The 26,456-nt window shown below is 41.0% G+C and overlaps 1 protein-coding gene across 1 annotated transcript in view; it reads left to right on the top strand.

The window, feature by feature from the left end:
• GUCA1C (guanylate cyclase activator 1C) overlaps window positions 1–24,896 on the top strand; it is a gene marked incomplete at both ends in the record, with an annotated part of 35,878 nt that extends 10,982 nt beyond the window's left edge. The window contains 3 exons of the mRNA XM_084269393.1: window positions 18,376–18,525; window positions 21,309–21,396; window positions 24,766–24,896. Of these exons, the coding sequence (XP_084125519.1) occupies window positions 18,376–18,525; window positions 21,309–21,396; window positions 24,766–24,896 (369 nt within the window). The remainder of the gene's footprint in view (window positions 1–18,375; window positions 18,526–21,308; window positions 21,397–24,765) is intronic.
• Between the last annotated feature and the right edge of the window lie 1,560 nt (window positions 24,897–26,456).

Here is a 26,456-nt window from a genome sequence, read left to right as displayed (position 1 = left end):
GCTCTTCAGTGGGAGAAAACAGGAGGGAGGGGAGAGGGATTAGTTGATGTGAGCAGCTCCCAAGTCCCCTGTGCCAAGGTAGGATCCCATGAATGGCGTTTGCTCAAGGCCATGTGAAGAGATGAGAGCGAGCTGTCATTTTTTTCAAGTGGAAGACATAAAAGAGGAAGGATGACTAGCTCGGGTGAGTTACTGATGAACAGTTCTTACTTAGTCATATCGACATAGAGTTTGCAACCAGCTCAAGTAATGTCCCTGGCATCCTGTCTTCCTCTGGTGTTTGACACAATGGCTGGTGATTTCTTTAAGAGCAAGACGTGATAGCTGCAGAACAGAATTCAGGACTTTTGTCAAATGGTACATACCCAAGAGATTTGTCTGCTTATTTCCTTTCACCTCTCTTGCTTCCTTTTCACTCGCCCCCACTGCTTCAGCCTGCACTCACTGGCAGGTGAGACACCCGCACAAGGTGTATCCCCGCTCTCCCTCACTCACTGTGATCACATGGCAGCTCTCAGGCTCAGAAGCTGTCTCTGGGGGGAAAAGCAACACACCAATGACCCGGTTTGCTGTATGCGCTCTGCCTACTGAACCAGTTTTGGCTCAAAACAACGGCAATGTCTGTATCTTCCTGTTTAGTAATCAAAAGTTCATGGGCACTTGAGGAGTGTTTAAGCCATCTTACTTCTATACCACATTTGGAAGTGATATTTAAATCTCATTATATCTCACTTCATCCTTGTGGAAAAAGCTGTAGCTTGGGCTGTTAAATGTACGCGAGTGCTGGGAGATATTGATTGTGCTCTGGCTTGAGCTGGGCTGCTCCTTTTCGTGAGGCACTCAGCACCCCACAGGACTGTGCTCTTTAATTCCACTGAGTGACTGTAAATGAAAAGGATAAGTGAGTGGGAGTGTCTTGGTCCTGCATCTCTAATATCCTATAGTTTTACACTGGTATTTATAGCTCCAAATTGGTCTGTGCTATAGTAATGCCCCTGAGCCGCTCACCTCCTTGTATAGAAGCTAATCAGTACAGAAGTATTATTGATACTTAACCCCTTCCCTGGCCTTACAGAGAAAGAAGGAATTCTGCTCCTGAAAGCTGTGAAATAAAAAGCAGGCCTACAGCACTGACCAACAGCAAGGAAACTTGCTTTAACACACCTATCAGACCAAGTCAATTCTTGTTAAAGTTCCTGTAAAAGATTCCTCTTCTACTCAAGTTCTGTCACAAGGCTGGTGACCAAAACTGTGTGTTTCATCTGGGGACATCTGATGAGAGGGAGGAAATGGGGCACAATTGTACACACATATAAGATACCACAGGGTATATTCATGGAAAGAAGTGGAGGAATCCAAAGGGCATTGTCTTTAGAAAGGGTTTTAAAGCACCTAAAACAGAGAAAATGTAATAACGGGCATGTCTGTCCTTTTCCATCCTTGTTTACAGCATAAACTGTAGCTATTCCTTGCAGTGGGTCCAGGATTAGACTTTTACAGGTTAGTAACGGTTTGAATATAATTCAAAATCATAGAATCATAGGGGTTGGAAGAGACCTTGAGAGTTCATCAAGTCCAAACCCCCTGCCAAAGCAGCTCCCCAGCTCATACTGCACAGATGGGCGTCCAGACGGGACTTGAATATCTCCAGAGATGGAGACTCCACCACCTCCCTGGGCAGCCTGTCCCAGGGCTCTGTCACCCTCACATATTGGTGCAGAACTTCCTGTGCTCTAACTTGCAGCCATTGCCCCTTGTCCTGTCCCCACAGACAGCTGACCATTTCCCCCTGCATCCCATACTTAAGATATTTATAAACATTAATAAGGTCCCCCCTTAGTCTTCTTTTCTCTAGGCTGAAGAGTCCCAGCTCACTCAGCCTTTCTTCATAGGGAGATCCTCCGGGCCCTTAATAATCTTTGTAGCCCTTCTCTGGACTCTCTCCAGGAGATCCCTGTCCTTTTTATACCAGGGCGCCCAGAACTGGACACAATACTCCAGGTGGGGCCTGACCAGGGCAGAGTAGAGGGGGAGGATCACCTCCTTTGACCTGCTGGCTACACTCCTCTTGATGCACCCCAGGATCCCATTGGCTCTCTTAGCCACCAGGGCACACTGCTGGCTCATGGCCAACCTGTCATCTAACAGGACCCCCAGGTCCTTCTCTGCATAGCTCCTCTCCAGCAGGTCATCCGCCAGCCTGTACTGATACAAATGGTTGTTCCTTGCCAGGTGCAAGACTCTACACTTGCTTTTGTTGAACCTCATCTGGTTTCTCCTTGCCCAGCTCTCCAGCCTGTCCAGGGCTCTCTGGATGGCAGCGCAGTGTTCCTGCGTGTCAGCCACTCCTCCCAGCTTTGTATCATCGGCATACTTGCTGAGGGTGGATGCTATTCCCTCATCAAGGTCGTCAATGAAGATATTAACCAGGACTGGACCCAAGCCCTGGGGAACACCGCTAGTCACAGGTCTCCTGTCAGACTCCGCTCCATTGATCACCACCCTCTGAGCTCAGCCTGGCAGCCAGTTCTCAACCCACCTCACTGTTCACTCATCTGTCCCATGCTCTCTTAGCTTTGCTATCAGGATGTCATGGGAGACAGTATCCAAAGCCTTGTTGAAGTCAAGGTAGATGACATCTACTGCTCTCCCTCCATCTACCCAGACAGTGATGACATCGTAGAAGGCTATGAGACTGGTCGAGCACGATCTCCCCTCAGTGAATCCATGCTGACTACTCCTCATGACCTTCTTTTCTTCCAATTGCTTGGAGATGGCATCCAGAACAAGCTGTTCTATCCCTTTAAATCAACCACTTTGAGGATCTCCTCATTTTTCTTTCTAACATGCACGTTTGTAGCCACTGCAAGGGTCTGGATTTTCACAAGCTCTAATTTGAGAGTGGCTCCCTTTAGCCACATTCTGAAATCCCATCTAGTTTAGAGCTGGGCATTAAAGGTAATCTCACATGAGTATGGATAGTCACTAAACAAAAATAGTAACTTACACTAAGAGGTTTACCGTGGCCATTTAAATGCAGTATTTGCCTGAGTTCTGGCCATGAGCAAATCTCTGAACCTCGGAGATACAAATGTGAATAGGAAAACAAGAGACACGTTCTGTGTGTTAACATGGGCGCCCAAGAATCATTACCAGGTCATGGCTCTGTCCCAGAGATGCACCATTATTACAGCAAATTTATGAGAGAATGCCCATCTGGGCAGCTAAGTCTGCACGAGTTCAAGAAACTCCTGGGTCTGCAAGGGCTGGATCCACAGGGAGATTTATACATTAAGCGAGTGTTTGATATCTTTGATCTGAACCAGGTAAACCTTCTTTTCTTTATTTCTTTAATCTCATATTATTGCTTTGTTTGTGAGTTGTAGCCTGCGGGCTCTTCTTTGTGCTCTGCTCAGGAAACTGCTTTACCGCAGACAGGGCTGTCATTATGGTGCTCTAGAGGTGACGAGGTGGGACTGTGCTTTGAGGGCTTGGAGTAGGACTCTTGGTAGTACTTTCCAGGGCCGCTTAAAAAATTACAAGAAACAATTCTGACCATGAGATGTAGTTCACTGATTATTCTTCTATCCTTTGGCTGTCCTGCGCTTGACTGTAAGCTTATGAAACTATTGGTATGCTCAAATACAAAGTAAGTTCTTACAGCAATGTTAGACAGAGAGGAAGATACAGTCTGCACTTGATGGATGGTGAAGTGCAGCATAGATAAACAGATTTGTCCCAAGTACTGAATCGAACCTGTCGCAGAGAGGAAAATGTAACTCAGACAAGGAGCTCACACACAGTACCAAACCGAGTACCAAATAGAAAGGGAAAGCACCTTCTCCAGGCTGTATTTCTATTTTACCCTCCCTGCTACTGCAATAACTGCTTGCACTTGCAATGAGCTCCCTGTAACGTAGCTGGCCCTCAGATAGACAACAGATATATTTTCCTGAGATGTACAAACAAGGCCAAAGCTATGGCCATCTGATACTTGTGTAGCAACTTTTACTGAGTGTAGACCTTGGACCACACGGTTGTGAAGCGAGAGGGCAAAAGACATCTGGCAGATGAGGGTGGGCTGTTTGCGATGTGTGTCTTGAGCGCTGCCTTATGCTCGCATGGTCCTGGAGCTGGACACCTCGAGCCCTCCGCTCACTGCACTGCTGGGACGTCCCACGACACAGCACACGTTGTGCAGAATTGTGAAACTTGCAGATTTGTGAGAACTTCAGATTCTGGCTTCATGTAAAAGTGAGAAGAGTGGGATAAAAGCAGGTTTCAGAAAGAGGATTTGTTTACTTTTGGTCACTGTGGCAGTGGCCAAACACACTTAAAACCAAAGGGAAGCCCCTGCTAATTATTGCTTCTCTATCTGGTGTTCCAGAGTTGTGTCACCCTGCTCTGTAGGCTGTCATCACTCTCATATATGAAGCCATCAAGCTGCCAGATAGCAAAGCAAGTTTTCCCATAAGAAGCAGAGGGCAGATGCTTGGGAGTACTTAATACGTATAGAGGGACTGTATGTATTGTGTGGAGGACAGAGAGGCAGAAGGAGCTGCACCAGGCATGCCAGCTGGAGAACATGCTGTCTTTTCAGCATGGCTCTCAGGATAACCATCCCGAAACATCTCAGCTGCTTCATCTGTGTGACTGAACTTCCTCTTTACCAGGAGCCAGTGTCATTGTCTTCATCCCCATCATCCTCAGATATGAACCAAGATCAATCAAAGCTAAAGGATGGAAAAACAGGCTAATGGCCAGGAATTCAGTCTCACATTGGCTGCACAGCCAATACAAGAGAGGGTGTTTTTTTTTTTCCCCTGCTCTCTTCTCCCTGTGTCTCTCTTTCATAATGCTCAAGGTCACACACACCAGACCAACGAGGGGTGGCCCGCTTGATTGCAGCAGACTGGGTGGGTTGGAACCAGAGAAAGCTGTGTGTGTCCACAACCCCACCATCTGCCAGGCAAGGACCAGGCCATTCAAGCAGAGCAAAGCTATGCATTTGCCAGCCTTCACAGCTAAAGTCTTTTCCAAACTAACGCATGCACAGACATTGACAGAGACTGTGATCCCCCAACACCTCTCAGAGCATCTTAGCACAGCCTCTGTAGATGATATCCTCTTTTTTCCTTTCCTTCCTGGCCTTCCTCCAGGTATTTCATACCTACATTTGCTGAAAGTTCCAGCTGTCTGTATAATATGGAGTTGAGCTGTGGTTACAGTAAGGAGATCCCAACCTGTAGATTAGCTTCCATGCTATAAGAAAATGGAGCAATAAAGAGTCCCAGAAAAACCAAAATGAAGTAACGGGTATTAAACAGTACAGCAGCTGGGAATCAAGCTAGAGTGCAGCAAAGCTCAGAAATCTATGTGTGCTGATCACTAGCTGATGAGCATTTACATGTTAGGTACGTTAGGTATTGAGAGGATCAGGTCTGCTAGGGGGAGAATGCAAGGCAAGAAAAACTAATGTTTGGGACTAGCACTGATTTTTATTTTTTTTTAACTCAGAATAAAAGCAGAAAGGAAACAATTTAAGATGTAAAATTTATATCCTAAGCCCATGACAACTTTTCACAGACTTTTAAAGATTTGTTGTATTTTAATCACTATTTAGTATAATAATTGCATTTCTGTTACCATGCAGCATAAATTATTTTGTTTCTTTTCCTAACATTGCTGACAGCACTCTGTTTTTAATTACTTTTTTTCCCTTTATTACCAAAACTAACGACCGCTGTTTTTCAGGTGCACTTTTAGAAATAACAAACATCAGTCAAATGCTTTTCAAGCACATGGTTATTATGCTTTTTATGTGGTTAAGATGGGAATAAAGTGGCAACAGACCAGCTTCTCAGGGAAGGAGAAAGGAACATTGCATTTTATTGATGAGGTAAAATAAGAGGATCTCCCTATTCCATACATTCTCCTTTTGTCCTATGGCCTTTCTACAGTTTTTTTTTTTTCCTCCACAGGGCTTTTGGCAGAAAGGTAGGCTTTGATCCTGAAAAGTGCTTTTAGTTAAGTACGGGCGTGTGAAGAGTGGTCAATGGATGGCTGACTCAGAGTATCACACAGTGGGCTCTGAAATGGCAGCTATGATTGTACAAATAAGGGGTCATTATCCTTCCATGACATTATGTAGAACATTCAGGCACCGTGCAACATTAAACAGATGATCTGCTTTCATCTCCAAGCCACAGAAGTGAATGGATGCAGGTGGTTGCAAGCATAATGCGCGAATTCAGAAATAATATGGTCATTTGAGTTTTTGCTTACGCTCAGTTTCCTTCAGTACTGTAGCAGCTTCTCAGGTTTGTAGATCAAAATTTTATTTCCTTTCCCATTCTATTCTTGTCTGGTCACTGCTTTCTAATAAAGGGGCCGTTATCACAGTGGGTGAGTGGTAAAGTATACAAAGCTTGATAGAAATTGATGTCTTACTTTAAATAGTACCCCTTACATACAAGTGCTGTTAGGCTAGCAAACTGGAACCTTCTCCCATACTTTCCACAGTTCACTTTTATGGATAATGACCTGATTTTTTTTCATTATCCAACTTTTTGTGATCAGAAAATACCATGGTTTAATAGTGGGGCATTTACAGTTTAAAGTTGTTATGACTTTTATTGCTGAAACTTACATATAAAAGCATATAGTTTGAAAACTGACTAGTTACATCTGATCTACATCTAAAGTTCACTCTGGAAACCTTAAGTAATTTAATAAGGTCTAGGCTCAACACCAAGTGTATTTTTCTCATATAGGCTTCTGTTTTCTCACAAATAGGAATCTGCTCAGAAAGCTGTGTTAAAGTGATAGGCCTGGGATTAAACTGCAATTCCAATTATAACAACCTAATGCTCCTTAAGTTAAGTTGGGGTCATCCATGCTTGGAGGTAGTCTATTATAGATTAAGATGGTAAAGTACTCTTAAAATGTGCACAGACTCTCTCCTCTGTGTTTCATGTATGCCCAGTTTAAAACCTCTAGCAGGTAAGGTGTGGAGTATTAACCTCATAGGATGCTAGTGGGGCTTGGCCAGGCAGTAGCTACTTGTGAATTGCATTTTACCTCTTTGTTAGCATTGCTGCCTCCAGGCAGCAATCCTACCTAGGATTTCCACTTTAGAAACCCTCAATTTGCCAGTAAACTGGAAGCAGTTAAAAAGGAACTGTGGCAGCTTGGCAGGTGTGGGGTTTGACAATTTATGATAGATGGAAAGCCTAGTCAAAGTTCGTTTCACTCAAGTCATCCATAAAAATACCAACATGCATTCCGTTGTACGACATACCTTAATGTTCCCTGGATTTCTTTAGGTTGGAGATAACAGAGTAGTTCAGCTCCCTACTCATGGAAATGACTCTGGTCAGTGGACGCATGACAGGGAGGGGTAAATCTTCACAGCACAGTTCAGTGCCATGTAGAGATCCAGGTTACCTTCGGTCTTCTCAGCAGGAAGACCACATGAGTTCAGAGCACTGCACAAACTCACCGTGCCAAAGAGGCAATGTTACTGTGGCTGCATGGCTTCTTGGACTCAATTATCTTGCGTGTTTATATGTGGCAGAGCACAGTACTGTACAGGTGTTCACACCTCTGGATCAACGAAAAACATCTGTTCAATCTGTAAATCTCTCCTGGAGATTAGTGACACAGGCTATGTCCTAAAAGCTTTCTTCTCAGGGACAGACTAAACACTAACCTTTTCTGGTGTCTCTCTCATGTGAATCATCAGCTGCTTCATAATTAAGTGACCTTATACACCAAGTATGTAGATGTCTTCAATTTTTCCATGTTTCTTAAACACAAGGGTTCTATCTCAAGACTTTTCATCCCTTCCTTGACCTCTGCTGGATGCTGTGCTAATAATTAAACAAATACATAAATAAATATGCTAGTGAAGTTTGAAAGCTGCTGTTCATTACTCTTAGCTCCAGTGAAAAATAAGGATGCTGAACATTCAGAACTGTAATTGCGAAGTTAGCTTTCCTTGAGATTATCACAAGGAGTGCAGGAAGTAGCATTTAAGCAAAGGTTTTATTCATGACTCATACATTAACACTTGTAAGCGTTATTTATACAATGACATTCACAGTGTAATAAATGATGACTCTATCTTGCCACAGTTCTCCAATGAAAGCCTTCAAAACTAATGTTTTTATTAAAATACAAGTGCATAAGGGTTCATTTTTTTAAAAGATTACCTTTATTAGGTCATTTTTGGGAAAAATGATCTCGGTCTTCTATAGCCTTAAGCTGTTTGTAATACAAAAATGAAAAAGCTTCAACTACATACAAGTAAGTTGAATTCTTCCTGCTTTTTTAATTCCCTCCTCATCTCGATCTATGCATAATTGTCATGCAGTCCTAGTTCATGCAGCCTACTGGTGAATTTCAGAGAGGAAATAGTTATGTTTATCTAAAAATACTTCAGTGGTTGACAAGTATACTGATGCATATTTGGTTTTCTGTAAGAGTATGTATCATGCTTCAGAGAGATTATATCTTCCAGAATGAGGTTACACCAACATTAAAGGAGAGAGCACAACTAGAGACATTACATCTGGTGTATCTGTAATATATGGGACATGTTAGTTGGTCTTAAACAGAACGAAGGAAACAGCCTCTAGTCAGCACTGCTACTATTAAACTTTTATTCTAAAAAAAATCTTCTTTCTTTAAATAGGAAACTCAGATGATTTTCATCCACTTCCACTGGCTTGCAGACAGGCTTTGCAACCACTAAAACTAAAAAATGAACACTGCAAGGATGAATCAATAGATTGATTGATTGATTGATTGGGTTCTTATGACCCATGAAGGATAAAATTTACATAGCTGTTTAACATGTGAAGCAATGCACTGAAAATGGGATGCTGCTATTGCATTAATTGTGACATTAATTGAAACTAGCTACAGGAATAACTGTCTCTCGCTTCATAAGAAAATTGGATATACTGTGAAGAGTAAAGAAGATTAATAGGTATGTGTCACCAAAGGAAAGTTATGCAAGTTCAAGGATTTTCTTGTTAATGTTTTATAAAGCATTGGATATTTCTCAACAGAGTATTTTCCCCTATGCTTCTAACACAGAGAGGAAGTTGGTAGGTGGAGAAAAACGGACACTCCACAGCAAAGAGGCTGAGAAATCTTTTGATAAGAAGCCACCAACTGATGTCAATCTTTAGTCATCTTTCTAGTTTGTGCTTTTTAATTTAAAATTTAAAGTAGTTCTGTGATAAACTAGAGTTCATCTGACATCGTTATGCAGATCAGAACTATAAAAAAGATTTTAAAAGGAATCCATTTTAAAATCTAAAGAAGAAAGTTAAAACAGGCTGTTTGATGTGGAAGAGAGAATAAAAAATGCAAAAATGTGTTACTTCAATAGAACTTTGTTCTACATAGCGATGTAAACTAAACCTCACGCTGCATCCTTCTTTTTTTTTTCCATTTTTTTTTCCCTCCCCTGAAGAGTAAGAGCTTCCCTTTTCTCCTTGTACTTTGCACAGTGCTGACAAGTCTTGGGAGGCAAACTGCCGTTCATTTTTCCCTCATCCTAGCTCCTTCCCTACTGTCCTGCTGTGTCTTTATAGCTACCAATTTTCAGGTACATTTTTCATCATCTGCTTGTGTGTTCTGGCTATAAATAGATGTTATACTCTCTGGGTATAGGGACATGAATGGGATTAGCCAAGTATGTCTTCCCAGGTATTGTAGTGGAAGGAAATAATCACTTGGCCATGAAATTCTCTGTGAAAGCAGTGGTTGCATCTCACAGTCCGAGATGAAAGACATAGTATTTTACAGAGATGTTTTGATGATTAATGTAACTCATTCTTCATTTGACTTTCATTTCCACTTTTTCCCCTTTCTTAAGAACTGTGAGAGAGAGGGCGCTAATTTTTCATCCATAGGAGGCAATTAGTTGCTAGAGACTCTACTGAAGGCATTGTTTTCTTAAAGACTGACGTAGTCCATCTATGCAATGGTAACCTACCACTGTGTGATAGCTGCTTTCCATGTTCTTATCAAAGGTATGATGAAGAGCTCTTAAATGATGAAATAAAGTGACTGCTTGTGAGCAATACTTCAACCACTACCTAGAACCTAAATATTATGTGTTTCCACCTCTTGCAGGATTAATTATAATAGCTCAGGTCATCTTTGCTAACTGTTCTTTGCTGGAATACTGAATCTTCATTTGGGCTTCCTTTCTCAGATTGTCTTGCTCTGATGTGTTCTCAGGACCAGGAATAGCTGCTGTGACGTGAATCGTCAGGCTGCCTAAGAAGCTGCCTAAGGGGCTGCCTACACTGTCTGTTGCATCCTTAGAGGTTTGCAGGCATTACCAGAGCTGATAGAATAGCACTGGGTGCAACAGCAAATATTTACCCAAAGCAGGGTGAAAGATGATGATAATTATAGAAATATTTCCCAAAAATTTCCTGAACAACTTTTTTCTTTTGTATAGTAAGTCTTCAAATAGTTGTGCAAAGAGAAGTCCAGCTGCACACATAACTTTAGGGATGTCTTCATGCTGAAATGACTCTCTGGACAAGCATGCTTTTCTCAGCTTGACTCTAACCAGCCTGGTTAGTTAACCACAGCAGTAAGGTTGCAGCAGCGACATTTGCATCCCACTCTACTCTGCAGGGGCAAGAGCTGTACAGTCTGGTGTTGTGGTTGTCAGGATGTGCTATGCTTTATGCTATTCCTTTTCTGCGGTTCTGGTGTTATCCCAGTACATGTGGACAGCACTACCTGCATAGTCCAACCCTTGCTTTTTTCTGGTTTTCTAAACCTCTTTCACAATTGCTTCTAATTAGTCTCCACAAAAAGAAATGCTTAAAAACCTTAGTTTCTTTTAACAACAGTCATAACTATCACATCGTAGTGTCAGCAGTAGAAGCCTGTGTGCTAAAAAAATTAATCAGCTTCTAAACCAAAGGCTAGAGGAAAATAAGACTCAATATATCTCTTAGTCAGAAAGAATTCATCTGTGTCAGAAATAAGAAAAACCTACAGTTGTTACTTGCTGAAATATTCGGGCTTCTTGGAGTTGATGTGTACATGTAAAAATCTTTTTCCTGTTAGTTTCAGAAACAACCCCACAAAAGCAGCAAAAACAACAAAGCCAAACCATTTCCTTCTCCTTTAATCCAGAGTAATGTTGCATATAATTATCTCAATGTAAAGCATGATTACTGTAAATAAGGAGGAGGTTAAATTAAGCTGTGCTGAGCTGAAGGCAGTGTAGTTAGGTAATTTTTGTTAGTATGCTTAAGTGCCTTTGAGAGGTTCTGTGCCCTTTTAAAAAACTCCACAGAATAGAAACTGTATTCTGTGTGTATTTCACCTGGTTCCATCAAACACTACTCTCTTATTTAGAGATATTGTAAAGAATGTCTTTGTTGTATTTCTTAACTACCTGCAGAATTTTTTTACATCAAATTTTATATGTCAATTCCAAAAAGGAATATATTTCTTTGTAAGGACTTCCCACAATTATTGATGCAATTTCACAACCTTAATTTTGTTTTCTAGTGGTTGGGCACAGGACTTAATGCTGTGATAGTACTAACTTATGTTACGATAATGTGTCATTACCAGCTAAAAGCCTCCATCGTATCATTAAAATCATCACTTGCTTAATGTCAGTGCAGATTAATTCCTGACTGCGGGATTTGATGGTACGAGTTACGATCTAAAAGTTTTAGACTTGAGGTAATTCCCCAGTAGTGGCACAGCACCATCAAGCGTGGAAAGCTGATTCTCTACATGGGATATTAAAGTGAGGTCTGTGTCAGATTTCTATTACAACATTGCAGAATTCAGTGGATTCTTTTTCTTTTTTCACTTCAAAAAGGGCAATCTGAATGTCCAGGAAATTTTCTCCTTAGAAGCAGAATTTCACGATATTCATGTAGGTAAATGCTGTTAAGCAATATTCCAATTGAATTGTCCTTGGGTCGCAGTTCGGATGCTTAAGTGGACCTTAGGACTAAGCTATGCGAAGGAGTGGCAGTACTCGCAGTGTACACACACCACGGAGCATCCCCACCTTGACATCTGTGCAGAGCGTGTCCAGGCTCACTGTGTCTGCAGTAGAGATTTGCTGCATTTGGGAAGTGGGTAGAGCATCGAGGACACAGCCTGCACATGGTGTGAGGCCAGATGTACTGCATCCAGCAATGGTTTGGCAGCTGGCTGTCAGGAGCCCCCTTTTACGCTAGGACCCAGCTCCTGAGATCCACAGGTTAAGACGGCCCAGCCTGTAAGTGCTGTAGGAAGCTGTAATGCCAGTACAGGAGACCTCAAAAAAATGAAACACTGCATTGGGTACAGAGAAATCAGTGGCCAAAAAGTGCTGACAATAAAAATTAAGCACTTGGAGTGCCTAATCACAAACTGGTTTAATTTTTTTCCTTGGATTTTTTTCCTTAATGTGGTTTAAATTTGCATCACATAAATTTTCACTGAATGTCCTGCAGAAATACATGTCAAAAACTCAGTGTAGGTCAGTGTGGAAAGGAAGTAATATGAAAGAATGAAGTCCAATTTTATTTCAAAATAAGCCTCATCATCTACACAGCCTCCCATTGAGTTGTGCTACCTGAGTTCCTACACTCCCTGACTGTTTTTAAGCCAAAAGAAAGGGTTTAGAGTTGTTTCCTCTGCAGTTACTCAGTGACCAATTTTACACATTAATCTGAAGCAATTACACTTTTCTAACAATGTGTGTAGGGTTTCTTCGGAAGTTTCATTTAAGTGTAAACAAATTAGCATGCACTCTGCAGCTTTCACTGAGCTTAAAAAATGCTTGGAGCATATTACTACCATTACCAGATAACACTGTAATTTTGTCACATTATGTGAATAGGCAATGAAGATTAACTTTGTACAATTAATCATAATTACTTTTAAGTACTACTTGTTAAATTATGATTTAGATAAAGGGGAAGGTAATTCTAATGAAAAACAATTCAGGAATCTGCTTCTTTCAGTTAAAGAAAGTTTAAGTAAAAGAGCACCTGTCTTCTTTTCTATTTATTTCCTTAGTAATTATTAATAGAACAGCTGGAGACTACTCAAGGTTTACACTTTCTTCTTTTCCCCTTTAACATTTAAGTGTTGTCTTCAAGTATCCCAAACTATTCAATCAAAATTCACACACGTTCTGGTGACAATGATGGTGGTGAGCCATGCTTTGGAAATAGTAATTGCAGAAAAAATACAGCAGAAATTGGACAATACGTTTTAACTAACTTAGTTGCAGGCTCGCGTAATGGCAATAAATTGGTAACTGCTTTCTTGTGACAAAACATGATCTATAATGTCCCATTTTTTAACAGAAATTAAAACTGACTGCTAGATAAAGAAGGTAGAGAGTATTAACTTTTTCTTTCCCTGAAGTCCTTTATCTGATAATACCGAGTGGTTTGGGGAATGACTGTATGAGTTTAACCTTAGGGAGAATACACCCCTTGAGATATTAGTTCCTCAAAAAATTATCCAAGAGTAGGCAAAATAATCTGCCAAAAACAACAGTATTAAGCACCAGCCGAGCAAACTGGCAGCAAAGTCTTGTGGCTTTTGTTGTTGTTTTTAAATTGGTTGGAAGCAGCAGCGCTGAGGTACTGACAGGCTGACTCCTGTTCTTACCTCTGCCATCAGAGTGGTTCCAAAGAAGTTTATCAATATAGTGATAGGCACTTTATATATACAAACATAAATATATATAAAAAACAGCACCTTGAAGTGCCTTTCTTGGAGATTTGTCCTGCTCTCTTCTTATGTTTGTCAAGCAAGAAAAATGTGCCTGAATTGTCAGCAAGAAATTTGCTGAAAAATGTTATGTGCTCATGCCTGCATTTTGTTGTTGTTTTCTTTCTCTTGCCTACTGCTTTGTTTTAAGTTGGGAAAGACATTACTACAAGCACAGACAGAGGCTCAAAGTTAGGGGTGCAGAAAGCTGAGCCCTACCATCCAGGAGATGCTGGCAGAGGGCTAGGCCCTTGATATCAAACTGTTACTGAAAGTTGAGCCCTCCTGGGCACTGCTGTGCCATCTTGAACACAGGACTCGGTTCAATGTCTTGGCAATTTCCCCATTTCCCTGGTTCTCCAGTAATCTTGAAAGAAAATCACAAGTGATGGAAAAGAGTTGGAGGGGGTAGTTGTTAATTTTAAAGAAATTAAATTGTCATCTTAAAATTCTGGATTTCACCAGGTTTTACCAGGGTAGCCTGAGAGCCAGGAAACAGCTGGCTCTGCACTTCTGGTAACACAAGGGTCCTGCTATGTTCTGAGTCCCCAAATCTCTTCATCTGTGCAAAGCAGAACCTTGTGTAACCGTCTGGTTAATACAGTCTTATCTCTTTATATAACAGTGAGTATGCAACTATCACAAGACCACTTAACAATCTGCAGCTCCTAATCACCTGCTTTGTTCTTCATCCTTATCTAACAGCCTATGCTTTCCAAGAGGCTTCCCCCCTCCCCGTGACCAACACCAGCCTTGTTTACTTGCGAGGCTGGGGATTCTGGCAATAGCCTGTAGAGGATCTGGAGCTCTCTCCAATCCCCAGTCTCCAATGTCAGACCTTAGGGATGTGCCCAAGTAGTAGAGTCACAGCTAGCTCTTCAATAACATGTGTGGAACCTTTGAGGAACAGCTGAAAGTCTCCAGAAGTAAAAAAGACAGCAAGGAAATGGGGGAACATGAAATAGAGCAAAATAAATACTCTGTTAGGTTTCTGGGGGCAGGGAAAGCAGTGCTATATTTGAAATGGGGCTAGAGAGAGAGGGAAGCACACAGGATTAACTATAAATTTCACAGCTATTCTGAGCCACTGTAATCTGCTGTTTGACCTGTGCCTTTTCCCTCTGCCTCATGAGGTTTAAGTAGCACTATGAAAGACAGAAGGTGAGGAGGGAAGGTGGCTTAATGTCCTAAGCCCTAGGTTTGAAATATCTAGACCATCTATATTTGCACACTTTTTAATCCTGGTGAAGCCCGTTGAGCTATTCTCCTGTTGTGAGGCTGAGTTTAGAGATTACTCAAAAGCAAATCTGAAAACAAGACACTGCTCATTGTGTATAGACTCTTGGCAGACTTCTTAGTGCTCCAAGCAAGCTGATTTCACTCATCATAGGGTTTATGGGTACAGAAATCTGCCACTTCCCATGTGCACATCCATGGCGTGCTGTGGGACACCACTGCCTCGCTATCACTGTAGCATCAACACACTTAGGAAATCACGTTCCAGTAAGAGCTAGGCAGCCAAAATGCTGAGTTCAGGTCATTCTGGCTGAACCTTGAGTTACCATACTGTTTAAAGATCAGCAGTGTGTTCACAGCTGATGGATCAATTATTTTTAAGCTGTATTCAAATAGTTTGAAGCTGTGAGAGTTTTTTTTAAGGACCTGTGAAGATTAGTGAAGCTATTCTAGGAACCAAAGGATAATGCTCTCCTACGGCCCCCGGGCTGGGGTACTAATTGCTGTTGTGTAACGCTGCTGTCCCTCGCTGCCCGGCTTTGCCCTCGCAGGACACACAGCCCTCGAACAAAAGAGAGCACCCTCCAGCAACTGCACACAGACTGGTATTCCAAAGCAAAAACATCTCCCAAAAGGGAAAAAAAGGATAAAATTAAATAGCTTTCTCTTCAGGAGATAAAGTAACTAATGAACAACTGCAATGGGGTCTGGGTGCTGGGCAGGGGCAGTTAGGGCTGGTGGTGCCCATGGGGGCTATGAGCATCAGTTTTATATCATCAGCAAATTCTCCTTCCAGTTTTGGAGCCACCTTTTGTCTTTGTTTTCTGAATCAAAAACTGTTCCAAAAGAAAAACAAGTTATGAAAGGGCAGCGTTGAAAGGCACGAGCCAATGTACAACAATGTCCTTAAGCTTCTAGTTCACCTGGTTAAGCTGTTAAGAAACCACAAAGAAAATGTATGGGCTTAATTTTTAAGTCTACTATGCTAAGCAGAAAGTCCGGAAGAGTTAGGGGCATGTAAAGGCAATTTTGACCCTATTTTTTTGGGTATCTCTCCAGCCCACTCCTCAGAACTGCATGGGGAGATTCCTGCCGCCCCTATTTTACCCCACATTCAGCAAGAGTACCCTGTGCCCTTGTCCAGCACCTTCCGGGCAGGAAAGGGAGCAGGACTTCACCACCCTGATGGATGCCTATGGCAATCGTATGTAATTGTGCTGCAGCTAAGGAAGGCACAGCCAGCCCCATACAGACATGGGAAATAAAATAAGCTTTCACACACACAAAATGCATCCGTCACTCAAATCTGTCCTGCATCCTAAGTTGACAATCAAGCAGGTTTCACCAGCATTAACTCCATTTAATGAAAGCATTAGAAATTTGTCCTTTAGAATAGCAGAGTAAAGAACCAGAAGTGAAATATTTTTATCTTTCACCACTAGTAATCAGCTCTGCTTATTATCCTCTTGGTTTTGGGTTTTTTCTAATTTTAGTTTACTATTTTTATGGTAACCCTTTGCTTGTGAATTACTAACTTTGTAACGAGCAACAGATACTGTACTGTGTGCAGCACACACCGTGAGGTTTTACAGAGCCTGGAGACATGTAAGGGCCTACCTAGACACCTGCATTGCGAATAGCAATAGAGCAGCCGATGGATAAATCAGCACAGCAGTATTCTTCTAGTAACTTCATAACACATTTATGGTGTTATTTGTTGTACTCACAGAACCACAGGATGATCTTTGCAGGTTACTGTTATGATTTTTTCATTATTTAATGTACTATTCTGATGGTCTTGGATGCTACCGTAAAAAAGCACAGTAGTTCTCTTTAAGAAAGCTCTGTATGTGTGTAACAATATGGCCATAGCCTTCTGCATCATGTAAATGTTTTCTTTTCTACCTACAGTGGGTTTTGGTGTAGAAACGAAAACCAGTACATTTCTCATTGATACTTTTGTGCAATGTTTCTGGTTCCAGTTCATGTAGATAAACATTTCTACCTTCTTGTTAATTCTGGTCTTTGCATGTCTATGGAAAGTGTCTGGTGTTTCCCTGGACACTACAATTTCTCTCAGGTGTTTTTCAGGTGGGAGTTTTTTGGCTTTGGCCTTCAGTCCCTTCCCGCTTGGGGCAGGCCAAATGGTGCACCAGATGAGAATTACATCCCCAAGCACTGTAATTCCCAAGCTTCTGATATTTCTGATATCAGAGAGACAACAGTGACAGCAACATGTAGGAGGAAAGCACACAAAATGCTATTTTCCAGAGTGAAATGAAAGGGAGAAAGATCCAGAGTGAAATGAAAAGGAGAAAGAAGAAAATTTATCTAGTCATGGACATCCAGAAAGCCTAAAATTAATCTGTACTTTCAATGAGTAGTATGAAATGCAATAAAAAAGCAGCAATGTGAAATGCTTCTAACCACGTCCTTAAAAGATCTATCAAATGATCATGGAAATGTAAAGCAAAATAAACTTTACCCTCCAATAAAACACTTGATGAGATGCTTCTTGAAATAATACTTGCAAAATTGAAATTCAAGCTGGTGTGCCAAATAGAAGCGTATAAGTTTGTGGTACACAATGTGTCAATGTGTCATTTTTTGGTAAAGCATCTGCTTTTAATACCGGACCTAATCTTGTTTGAAAACTACATGCAGCTGCTGCCAAATTTCATTTCATCCCAAACAGGGGTCCAATGCCTTTGCTTAGTTTGCTGTGGCTGCAATTATAGTAAATCCAGCAATGACAGCAGAACCTGCACAAAGCATCCGTGGAGCAAGGGGTCAGCCTGCGCCTGTTAAGCCAGCACCCCTTCTGCACGGGCATTGAATCCACTGTGTTCAAAACATGGGATCTATCTCTCAGATGCCTGGTTATTGGTTACCATATACAAATAACACTTACTACATGATCTCTCCTGGAGCAGCTGTGTTGCATTGGAAATCATCCGTGGTTCCTCATATGAACATATCTAACTTGGCTGTGGACATCTCATTACTACCAAACCAGATATCCCAGACCCCTCTCCTTTTTCACATGTGGAAGTTTACCACAAAACTGTTTCTCTTCTCCTCAAAAAACTTCAATAGCAGTTGTTCAGAACAGATTTGTGCCCTCCAATCCTACTGCTCCCAGATTTCAAGGGAAAACAAAGCTGTCTGTGCTAACACCCCTTCCTACAGTGCTTCCCGTAAAGTGCACCCTTATTAAACACCACAGGAGGTGTCTATGTTAAGGTGCTTTACACACCGGTGGGTATTATAGTCAATTCAGTGACCTGTTCCTGTGAAATTGCCAGAAAGAACAGAAAACTATTGCTGTTAAAAAGATTCTCTCTCTCTCTCTTTTTCTCTCAGGATGGATTTATAGACTTCCTGGAGTTCATAGCTGCAATAAATTTGGTTATACGAGGGAAAATTGACCAAAAATTGAAATGGTATTTTAAGCTATATGATGCTGATGGAAACGGATGTATTGACAAAAAAGAACTATTAAGCATATTCACGGTAAGCAACTGATGACCAATATCATTTAGCATAGTCCATTGCCCCTGAAACAGCGGGTTTATCGTGTGTTGTAAATGGATTGTCTGTACCTCACACAATATTTTACAGTTGTAAAACCAGAATTGTTCTGGCAAGTGACACTCCTGCCATGAGTTTCTTGCTTACTGAAGTAAACATATCCAAGTAGCATTTTACTTTAAAATGTAGTTCTACAGATATAATGCTTTACTGAGTGTGAAAAACTGTAGAAACAGCAGAGACATTATTGTGATAAACTATACTATAAGGCAGGGTAGAACTGAAGCAGCAGCATCAATAAAGCAGCTGGTTACAAGTGTTTGTGCCAGTCTGTTGTGGAAAACTGGTTTCTCAAACTGAACTTTCTGCAAGAAACAATATAGATGTCAGCTAAATATTCCAATATTTTAATTCTTTCGCAAGACTTTTAGATTTGTCTACTACAAATGCCACTACCCCTATTTTAAAATTGAATTGGGGAAATTTAATTTTATCATTATATCATGCAGTGACATTTGGATACAAATATTGTAGAAAATTTGGCAGAAAATGAGTCCATTTCAAACCCATAAAACCAAAGCAGCGTAATTCCTTCTTTAAAATGATTTCTGCATTTTTCAACTTGCTATAGTGAAATAATATTTTGCACTTCGGTAGTTGCCTTCATCCAAAAGATATTACAGGGTTCCTTGCATGTATGAATGAGTTAATACTGCTCCCTAAGTACAGGGCTCGTTACAGATCATGGCATTGCTGCAGGGAGCATAAAACCTAAACAGGAATTTAATATCATAATAAACAAGGAATGTACTTTTCCTGGATTCTGTATTGCTGTTGGTGCCTGGATAGTTACTGTTAGAGACCTCCAAGAGCTGCTGCCCAAACTAAAGGGAACTGGAGCCAGATGGAGCCATGGAGTCATAGACATAAAGTTAGTGCATCACCTTCTAAAGAGCAACTTTCTGAAGGTAGAAGGAGAGGCTGCACCTCCCAGGTTTCTTCCCATTTAAGACTAATGACACCTTTCTTTTGCAGATATTCTTCATCATTTTTCACCAAGAGGCAATGAAATTACTATGGTTTGTCTTGGGCTTATCCAAAAAGAGAAATAAAATCCTTTTAACATAGAGATTTCTTTTTCAACTTATGTCGTTTTCAAATCAGCTTAAACCTCTGTGTGTTTTCTGCTCTTTTGGAGTACAAGAATGTTAACTGAAACCTACCTAAGTCATTTGAACAAGGCTAGATTAAAATAAGTAGGTTCTAAACAAAAATTAAAATACATGCTCACAGCCATTAAGGACCCTGCTTATATTAAGCATCAGTAAACAAGGGCTTGTCCAAAAAGATTTTCATCTCCAAGACATTATTTTAAATCACAGAAGTCCTATTAAAACTTCATCTGTCCCTATGGCTATGCAATATTTGGAGCGCGTAATCATTAGCAACCCTCAAAACTCCTCCCAGACAATCATGCACCCTCTTAGTGCCTTTCAAACCCCAGTTATTCCGTTTTATTATTTAAGGTGATTCTGTGGTAGTCAGTAACTCAAGTACTTCAGGAACCACTGTTTTACTCCTTGCATTACCAGCGATTTAACTGTGACAGAGGTACAACCTTCTTCTGAAGACTGCATCAGGGTCATATATATACAAGTCCAAAAGTATCTAAAGTTGGAATGAGTAGTACAAAGAAGCTTATGGACCTACTTTTAAAATACTTTTGCTGCTTTTTTGAACTTCTTTGTGCAAAGTTGGGTAAAGACAGTGATGGCCAAGAATTCCACAGCAGTGCCGAAGATGTTTAACTTATGTTTTGTTTAAAAGTATGAGCTGTAAAAGAATTTCAGGCAGAAACAGTTGGCACACACAGTCAATTATTTTACACAACAGAGTTCATCTCAAGGTAGTTCAAATGTAGAAATACAAGTTCCATAGTATGCCTATTATAGAACATATGTGCATGTGTGCTTATACATATATATGTATTTTCCCAGGCCCTTACTAGTTGTGATATTGATTCTCAGCCCAACTCTGTAAACACATGCTTGTTGCTTCTGAACCACTGGCAATTAACTTACAAGATCCTATTTTATTAACCTGAATGATCACCATAATGCCAAAATTACTGTCTTGGTGAATGGGATACATTTTTTTCAAAATGAATCACATATACCTTTACTACAAGTATTGACTGCCTTTGTGGCAGAAAAACAGTAGAACGAAGACTTGTGTTTTTCTTAGTATCTTTGGAGGACAAGTACATCCTGCCAACTTCCAGGACTGCTGGTCTGACTTTCTTTGTGATTACCAAGTTAAATGTGTCTTAACAGAAAAACAGCTCAAGCTTTCTCCTCGTGTGCTTTCACCAGTGAAAAACAACACTGCGTTTTCACCAGTGAAAAACAACACTGCGTTTAAAGCGCACAGACCATAGGGCACTCACAAAGACACAGAACTCTCCAGGGCCAGATAAAAATGCTGCTGGGGAATCTGAAGCATATTGCAAGGCAGGGGTGCCACATGGTTTCAGAAGACCTTTGGAGATATGTAAATTGGTCTGTAATCTTCAGGCTGTGTTATGTTAATTGAATTTCCAATCCTCATTGCTGAAGATTTACTCGAAACAGCTATTTATTTAACAATTTTTGAAAGGGTTGGTGAACTAAAGAGCCACACTCCAATTACTGCAGTTGCCAGCATACTGTTACCACAACTTGATGGGAAAAAAATCCTGAAAGAATCTTCTGCATTTCTGCCTTCAGGCTATCCAGGCTATCAATGGCCACACCGGCATGTCTGCTGAAGAGTTCACAAGCATGGTATTTCAGAAGATAGATGTGAACAATGACGGTAAGAACCTAGGTTTTCTTGGCGTTGGCAAGGCTTTCTCCCCATAAGGAAGTATGGAATCAAAAAGGGGAATCGAACACACTATGGAAGAACTGTCAGGTTTAGGTGATCTGGAAGCCTCAATCTTCTTTAAATCTATTACTTCAGCTGCATAGTGAAGTGTAAATCAACTGGCTCTATTAAGCCATCATAGGACTTAGATGCAGTAGGGGCTAAAATACAGAGGTCTTGCACTGTTCACTGAAAATGCCAGTGCTCTGGTTGCACAGCAAAATCAAAGTGTGATCAACATATTTTTTTAAGTCTATTTGTGTTGGCTTAATCTATGTAAAATGGCTAAGCATGCCAATTAAGATGCATGATTGCACAGGCTCTAGCATGTTCTAAAGACTGGAAAGCATATTGGAAGTACCTTGAATGTTGATGGTTAACACATGCTAAGGCACATGTTAGTGGTTTTTCTCAACATAGCTAGATTAAGCCAGTTGGACTTGCATTTGGAAACTAAAACTTTATCTCACTGCTTCAGTGTTGTTTCTAATAGAAAACCCATCACATGCGAATGTCTTCCCTCATACTTCTAATCATGAAGATCGTCCTTCCACTGGCAATTACTGAAATCATGGACAAATTAGGAATATTAGGAAAGCATTGCAGAGTAAAATCAGAGATCCCAGCCAGGAATTTTGGGGCATTTTTTTGTTCATCTTTCTGCTCTTATTTGGTCTGTATTAAAGTTGTTTTTTAAAAAGCTGTTTCCAATAGATATAATCAGAGTATAAACAGTGGTGATGTGATGCATGCGAATAACTTGCATAGGAGTTTTTCCCCACCGGCTTGGCCCATGTTTTGGGTGAAGGCAAATTACAAAAGGTCTCCAAATAACATGCAGTCATATTCAAGAATCAAACACAAATTCTACCACTATTCATGTTTTGCCCCCTGCTTTGGCCATATGTTTACTGCAAGTAATACCTGTACCTGAGCTAGACCATCAGATGAAAAAAATAACTTTTGTGACTTATGTTTTAGCAGTGAAATGCCAAAACATGAATTATTCAGAGTAATCTTCATAATACTCCCATTTCAAACTGCTTTCCATTGTTAGTTATTTTTAAACAGCTTCAAAGGAGCAAGAGTAGCTCCACCTGAGGAATGGGATGAATTTTACCAAGCTTAGCTTAAACAATGTTACATCCTTGTAGCTTCTTATTAAACTGCAAATGGAAAAATAAGATGTAGTGTCCTTCCTCACATTAAATACAAGAAATAATCCCATGGTCGTAGGGAGAAATTCCTAAAGCAAACCTCCTGATGGCTCTGCAATTTATTTTCATTACTTCAAGGAAATCTGAGACCTGCCATAGTTGCAGTGAGTCTGGGTATGCCAGTGTCAGTGTAACCCCATCTCACTGGTAACTGCAGTAGTTTTTTCATCCCTGCACACTCGTATTGGTAGTCTGGGATCAAGAGGGAGAAATTCAAGATCAGTTAACCTGGATAAGCAGGAAAGATGCATTGAGTTACACTGATGAGTCCAGGAATCCCATCCAAGGAAAGACCTCAGTCAAAGGCAATACAGAGAAGCAGATGGGAAGAGGAGTGCCTAGAATAGGAATACAGATCACAGAATCACAGAATGGCAGGGGCTGGAAGGCATCACTGGAGATCATCTAGTCCAACCCCCTGCTAAAGCAGGATCACCTAGAGCAGGTTGCACAGAACAGTGTCCAGGTGGGTTTGAATATCTCCAGATAATTCACAGCCTCTCCGGGCAGCCTGTCCTAGTGCTCTGTCACCCTCACAATGAAGAAATTTTTCCTCATGTTCAGATGGAACGTCCTCTGTTCCAGTTTGTGCCTGTTGCCTCTTGTCCTGCTGCTGGACACCCCTGAAGAGGGTCTGGACACATGTTCCCAATATCCACTCTTTAGACATTTGTAAGCATTGATGAGATCCCCTCTCAAGTCTTCTCTTGTTCAGGCTGAACAGACCCATCTCTCTCAGCTTTTCCTTATACAAGAGATGCTCCAGTCCCCTAATTGTTTTTGTGATTATTAGGAGAGACTGAAGGAAGTGAGTGGATGAGTAGCAGAGCAGGAGGACACAGCAAGCATACAGAGATGACCTGTTCTGTCGCTGCTCCAGGATGAGTGTAGAAGGGCACTAGGGTTGAAAGAGAAGTGAACGTCCTCAGAGCACTGTATGCCAGCCCCGGGAGAGGATCTTACTCCTCTCACCAAAGCCTAAGAGCCAGAATTTCTGTCAAATGACAGCATTTCACTGTAGCTATGTGTATATGAGCCTGCTTGCCAGTGCAGTTAAGTACCCATATGACTAAAGAGGAAGCAGCCTTTACTGCCCATGGGTAGAAAGAGGCTTTCACGTTTTTCAAATGCAAATCATTTTTCTTCTTGACACCAGATCAAGTTTCCAAAGTTGCCATTAATAAAAACCAAAACACACACACACAAAAATCCTCCCAGGAGTACTTAGATCCAAAAATAGCCAAAAGTCATCTAGCTAAGCATTCACCAGAAGTGCAAGCAACTTGAATTGTTGTTCCCATACACCCTAGGGCCATCCAGTTATTTACCTCTTTGCCTGGCCTCTTGTAATTTCTTAGTTCACTTAGTTCTTTCATTGATGATTTTGACAAGATCTTTAAACAGTTCTCAGAGGAAAGAATCAAGGTCTTCCCATTAAACCAAGCTCTGTTTCCCATTTCACAAAAAAACAGTATCACTGGAATAACTTCTAGCCAGAGAGCTGTGTAGACTCCTGTGTGCCATGCCAGCAGACACGTGCCTAGGACTAGCCTTTGCCTTTGCTGACAGGGAAGAGAGCAGAAAAAGAGGAAGAATGCTAAATGATATTCCAGCTCCTCAGTAAAAAAAGATTTTAGAGTTGTCTCACAACTTCCAAAAAATCATGCTCTAAATGCCCATTTCAGTTGCTTGGAAGAATTTATCATGCCCTAATCTCTGTTAAAACCAGCTATAAAATAAATTCCAGTTAGCTCAGTGAGAGCTGGTCCGTCCATGCAGTTACATTCAGCCTCCATACAGGCTTCCTTAGCCGGCTTTTTCACACATTTCTGTCACCATAGATACCGAGCACTTACACTTGTCTCAGACTTCTGTGAAAGGTGTGTTTAGTCTCTTTTAACAGAAAAAAAGTGAATCTGAGTTCTAGGATCTGATGCAAAGTGGGAAAACAATAGAAAATATTCTGCCTACATTTGCCTATCAGCAGAGAAATGGGGGACCTTCTTGGGGCATTCAGTCTGGCGTGCATGGCCTTGTGCTGGGTTGAGGGTGATTGCTGGGTTCCTCAGTTCCTAAGGAGTGCCTCATTTCCTTTTATTAGGGGAACTGACTTTAGAAGAATTTATCAATGGTGTGGAAAGAGACGAGGACCTAATGGAATTGATTACGAAAAGTTTTGATCTTTCCAACGTACTCAAAGTCATACAGACTGGCAGGAGAAACAGCATCTGAAGGATCCAGTGATGGATGTGGCAACTGTGTCATCATCATTTCAAGGAAGACAGTATTTAATGCTTTCCGAGAGCTTGATGTCGTCAGAGCCTGCCCAGACAACACCGAGCAGCATGCTCCATGAGTAACAAGTTTCACTCTTGACTCCATACTTCTCCTTTTCTTTTCTTTATTCTTTCCCTTACTAATGACTGTGGCAGCCACAGAAGACAAACCTTTGCCTGCATATAATAGAATAGCTATTTGATGGAATACAAATAACTTGTTTGGTTTCTAAGAACACGGTTCAGAGTAATCAATAAAACACTAAAGATATTGCAAAATGCAACCTTTCTAGAAGACATGGAACTAACAGATTTCTCTTTTAAGTACAGGCTTTTTAAGCTACCATTTGAAGTGCGGACATAAACGTCTAGGTATGACTGGGTTCTACTCGGATCAATTAAGAACAAAGCCTGGGTTGCATTAACATTTGCTCTCTCAAAACGAGTAAATTCTCTGGGCAACACCTCAGTCAGCTTAATATTCCCAAGATGTGCATCCTCCTTAACAAGCTGTCTACCACTCTCGATTTTATTACATCTGTAAATTAAAACAATATGATAGTTTTGGCAGGATTCAGATCCTGTTCTTTGAAATTAACCTTTTCTAGGAGCACAGAAATGAAATGTTATCTTTGTAGAGTAAGATTAGAAGTTCAAAGAACAGCTAAAACCAAATCATTCTGTAAGCCCTCTGGTGTCCCAGAGATTTGTGTCCTTTGACTTGCATGTCCTCCTTTTCAAAACAATTTGTTTTGTCACTGGGCTCTTTGCTACGGCAGCGTGAGACAAAAGGTAAGAGGTATGGTGACTGGTCCCTGCTGATGGGACTGCTGGCTTCTGCCAAACAGACTGTTTAACAGCTGAACTCTTCCTGCCTTTCAGTGACAGGGAGTACTAATTTAGGTATCTTTAGCCTGCCCAGAAACCTGGGCAAAAGCTTTTAGCAATTTAGTCTCTTTGAGACTACTACCTTCTTTCAAACTGGGTTGCAATTGTCTCTGAAGGCGGTAGCTGTTAGGCTCCTGGGCAGGGAAGGCATTCACAGATGGCATGATCACATACGCCTCATTTTCCTAGGAAACTAGGCGAAAAACAACTCAACCTTACTTTGTAAATAACAAGATTAATTCTGCGAGCTGAAATGGAACTGCACAAACTGCCTGCAAAGGGAAAATTGTAGCTCGCTCTGGTTCTGTTGGGACTGATTCTCTCTCAAGCCTGCAACAAGTTTTATCCAATGACTACATTATATCATAAGAATAAGTTCTCCTTGGCTGACAGCGCCCTGCAGGCACCGCACTAATATTAGTCACCATTAGAAGCACCAGCTTTATGCAAAATAATTTGTGCATGGATCGGTGCAGGTTGAACGAAATGATGATTAAGACTTCAATATGAAAATTAATTTTCTTCTAAATTCACTTCAAATCTGTGTCCATTTGCACATGAAATGTGCTCCATCATCTGCAATTATTATCCCAGGTTTTGGTTTGATGGCTGGAATATACTAAGACAA

This window comes from Gallinula chloropus (assembly GCF_964237585.1).
Source record: "Gallinula chloropus genome assembly, chromosome: 1".
NCBI classification, from domain to species: domain Eukaryota; kingdom Metazoa; phylum Chordata; class Aves; order Gruiformes; family Rallidae; genus Gallinula; species Gallinula chloropus.
The sequence above is the reverse complement of the archived record's forward strand: the minus strand, read 5'-3'. Positions and strand labels throughout refer to the sequence as shown.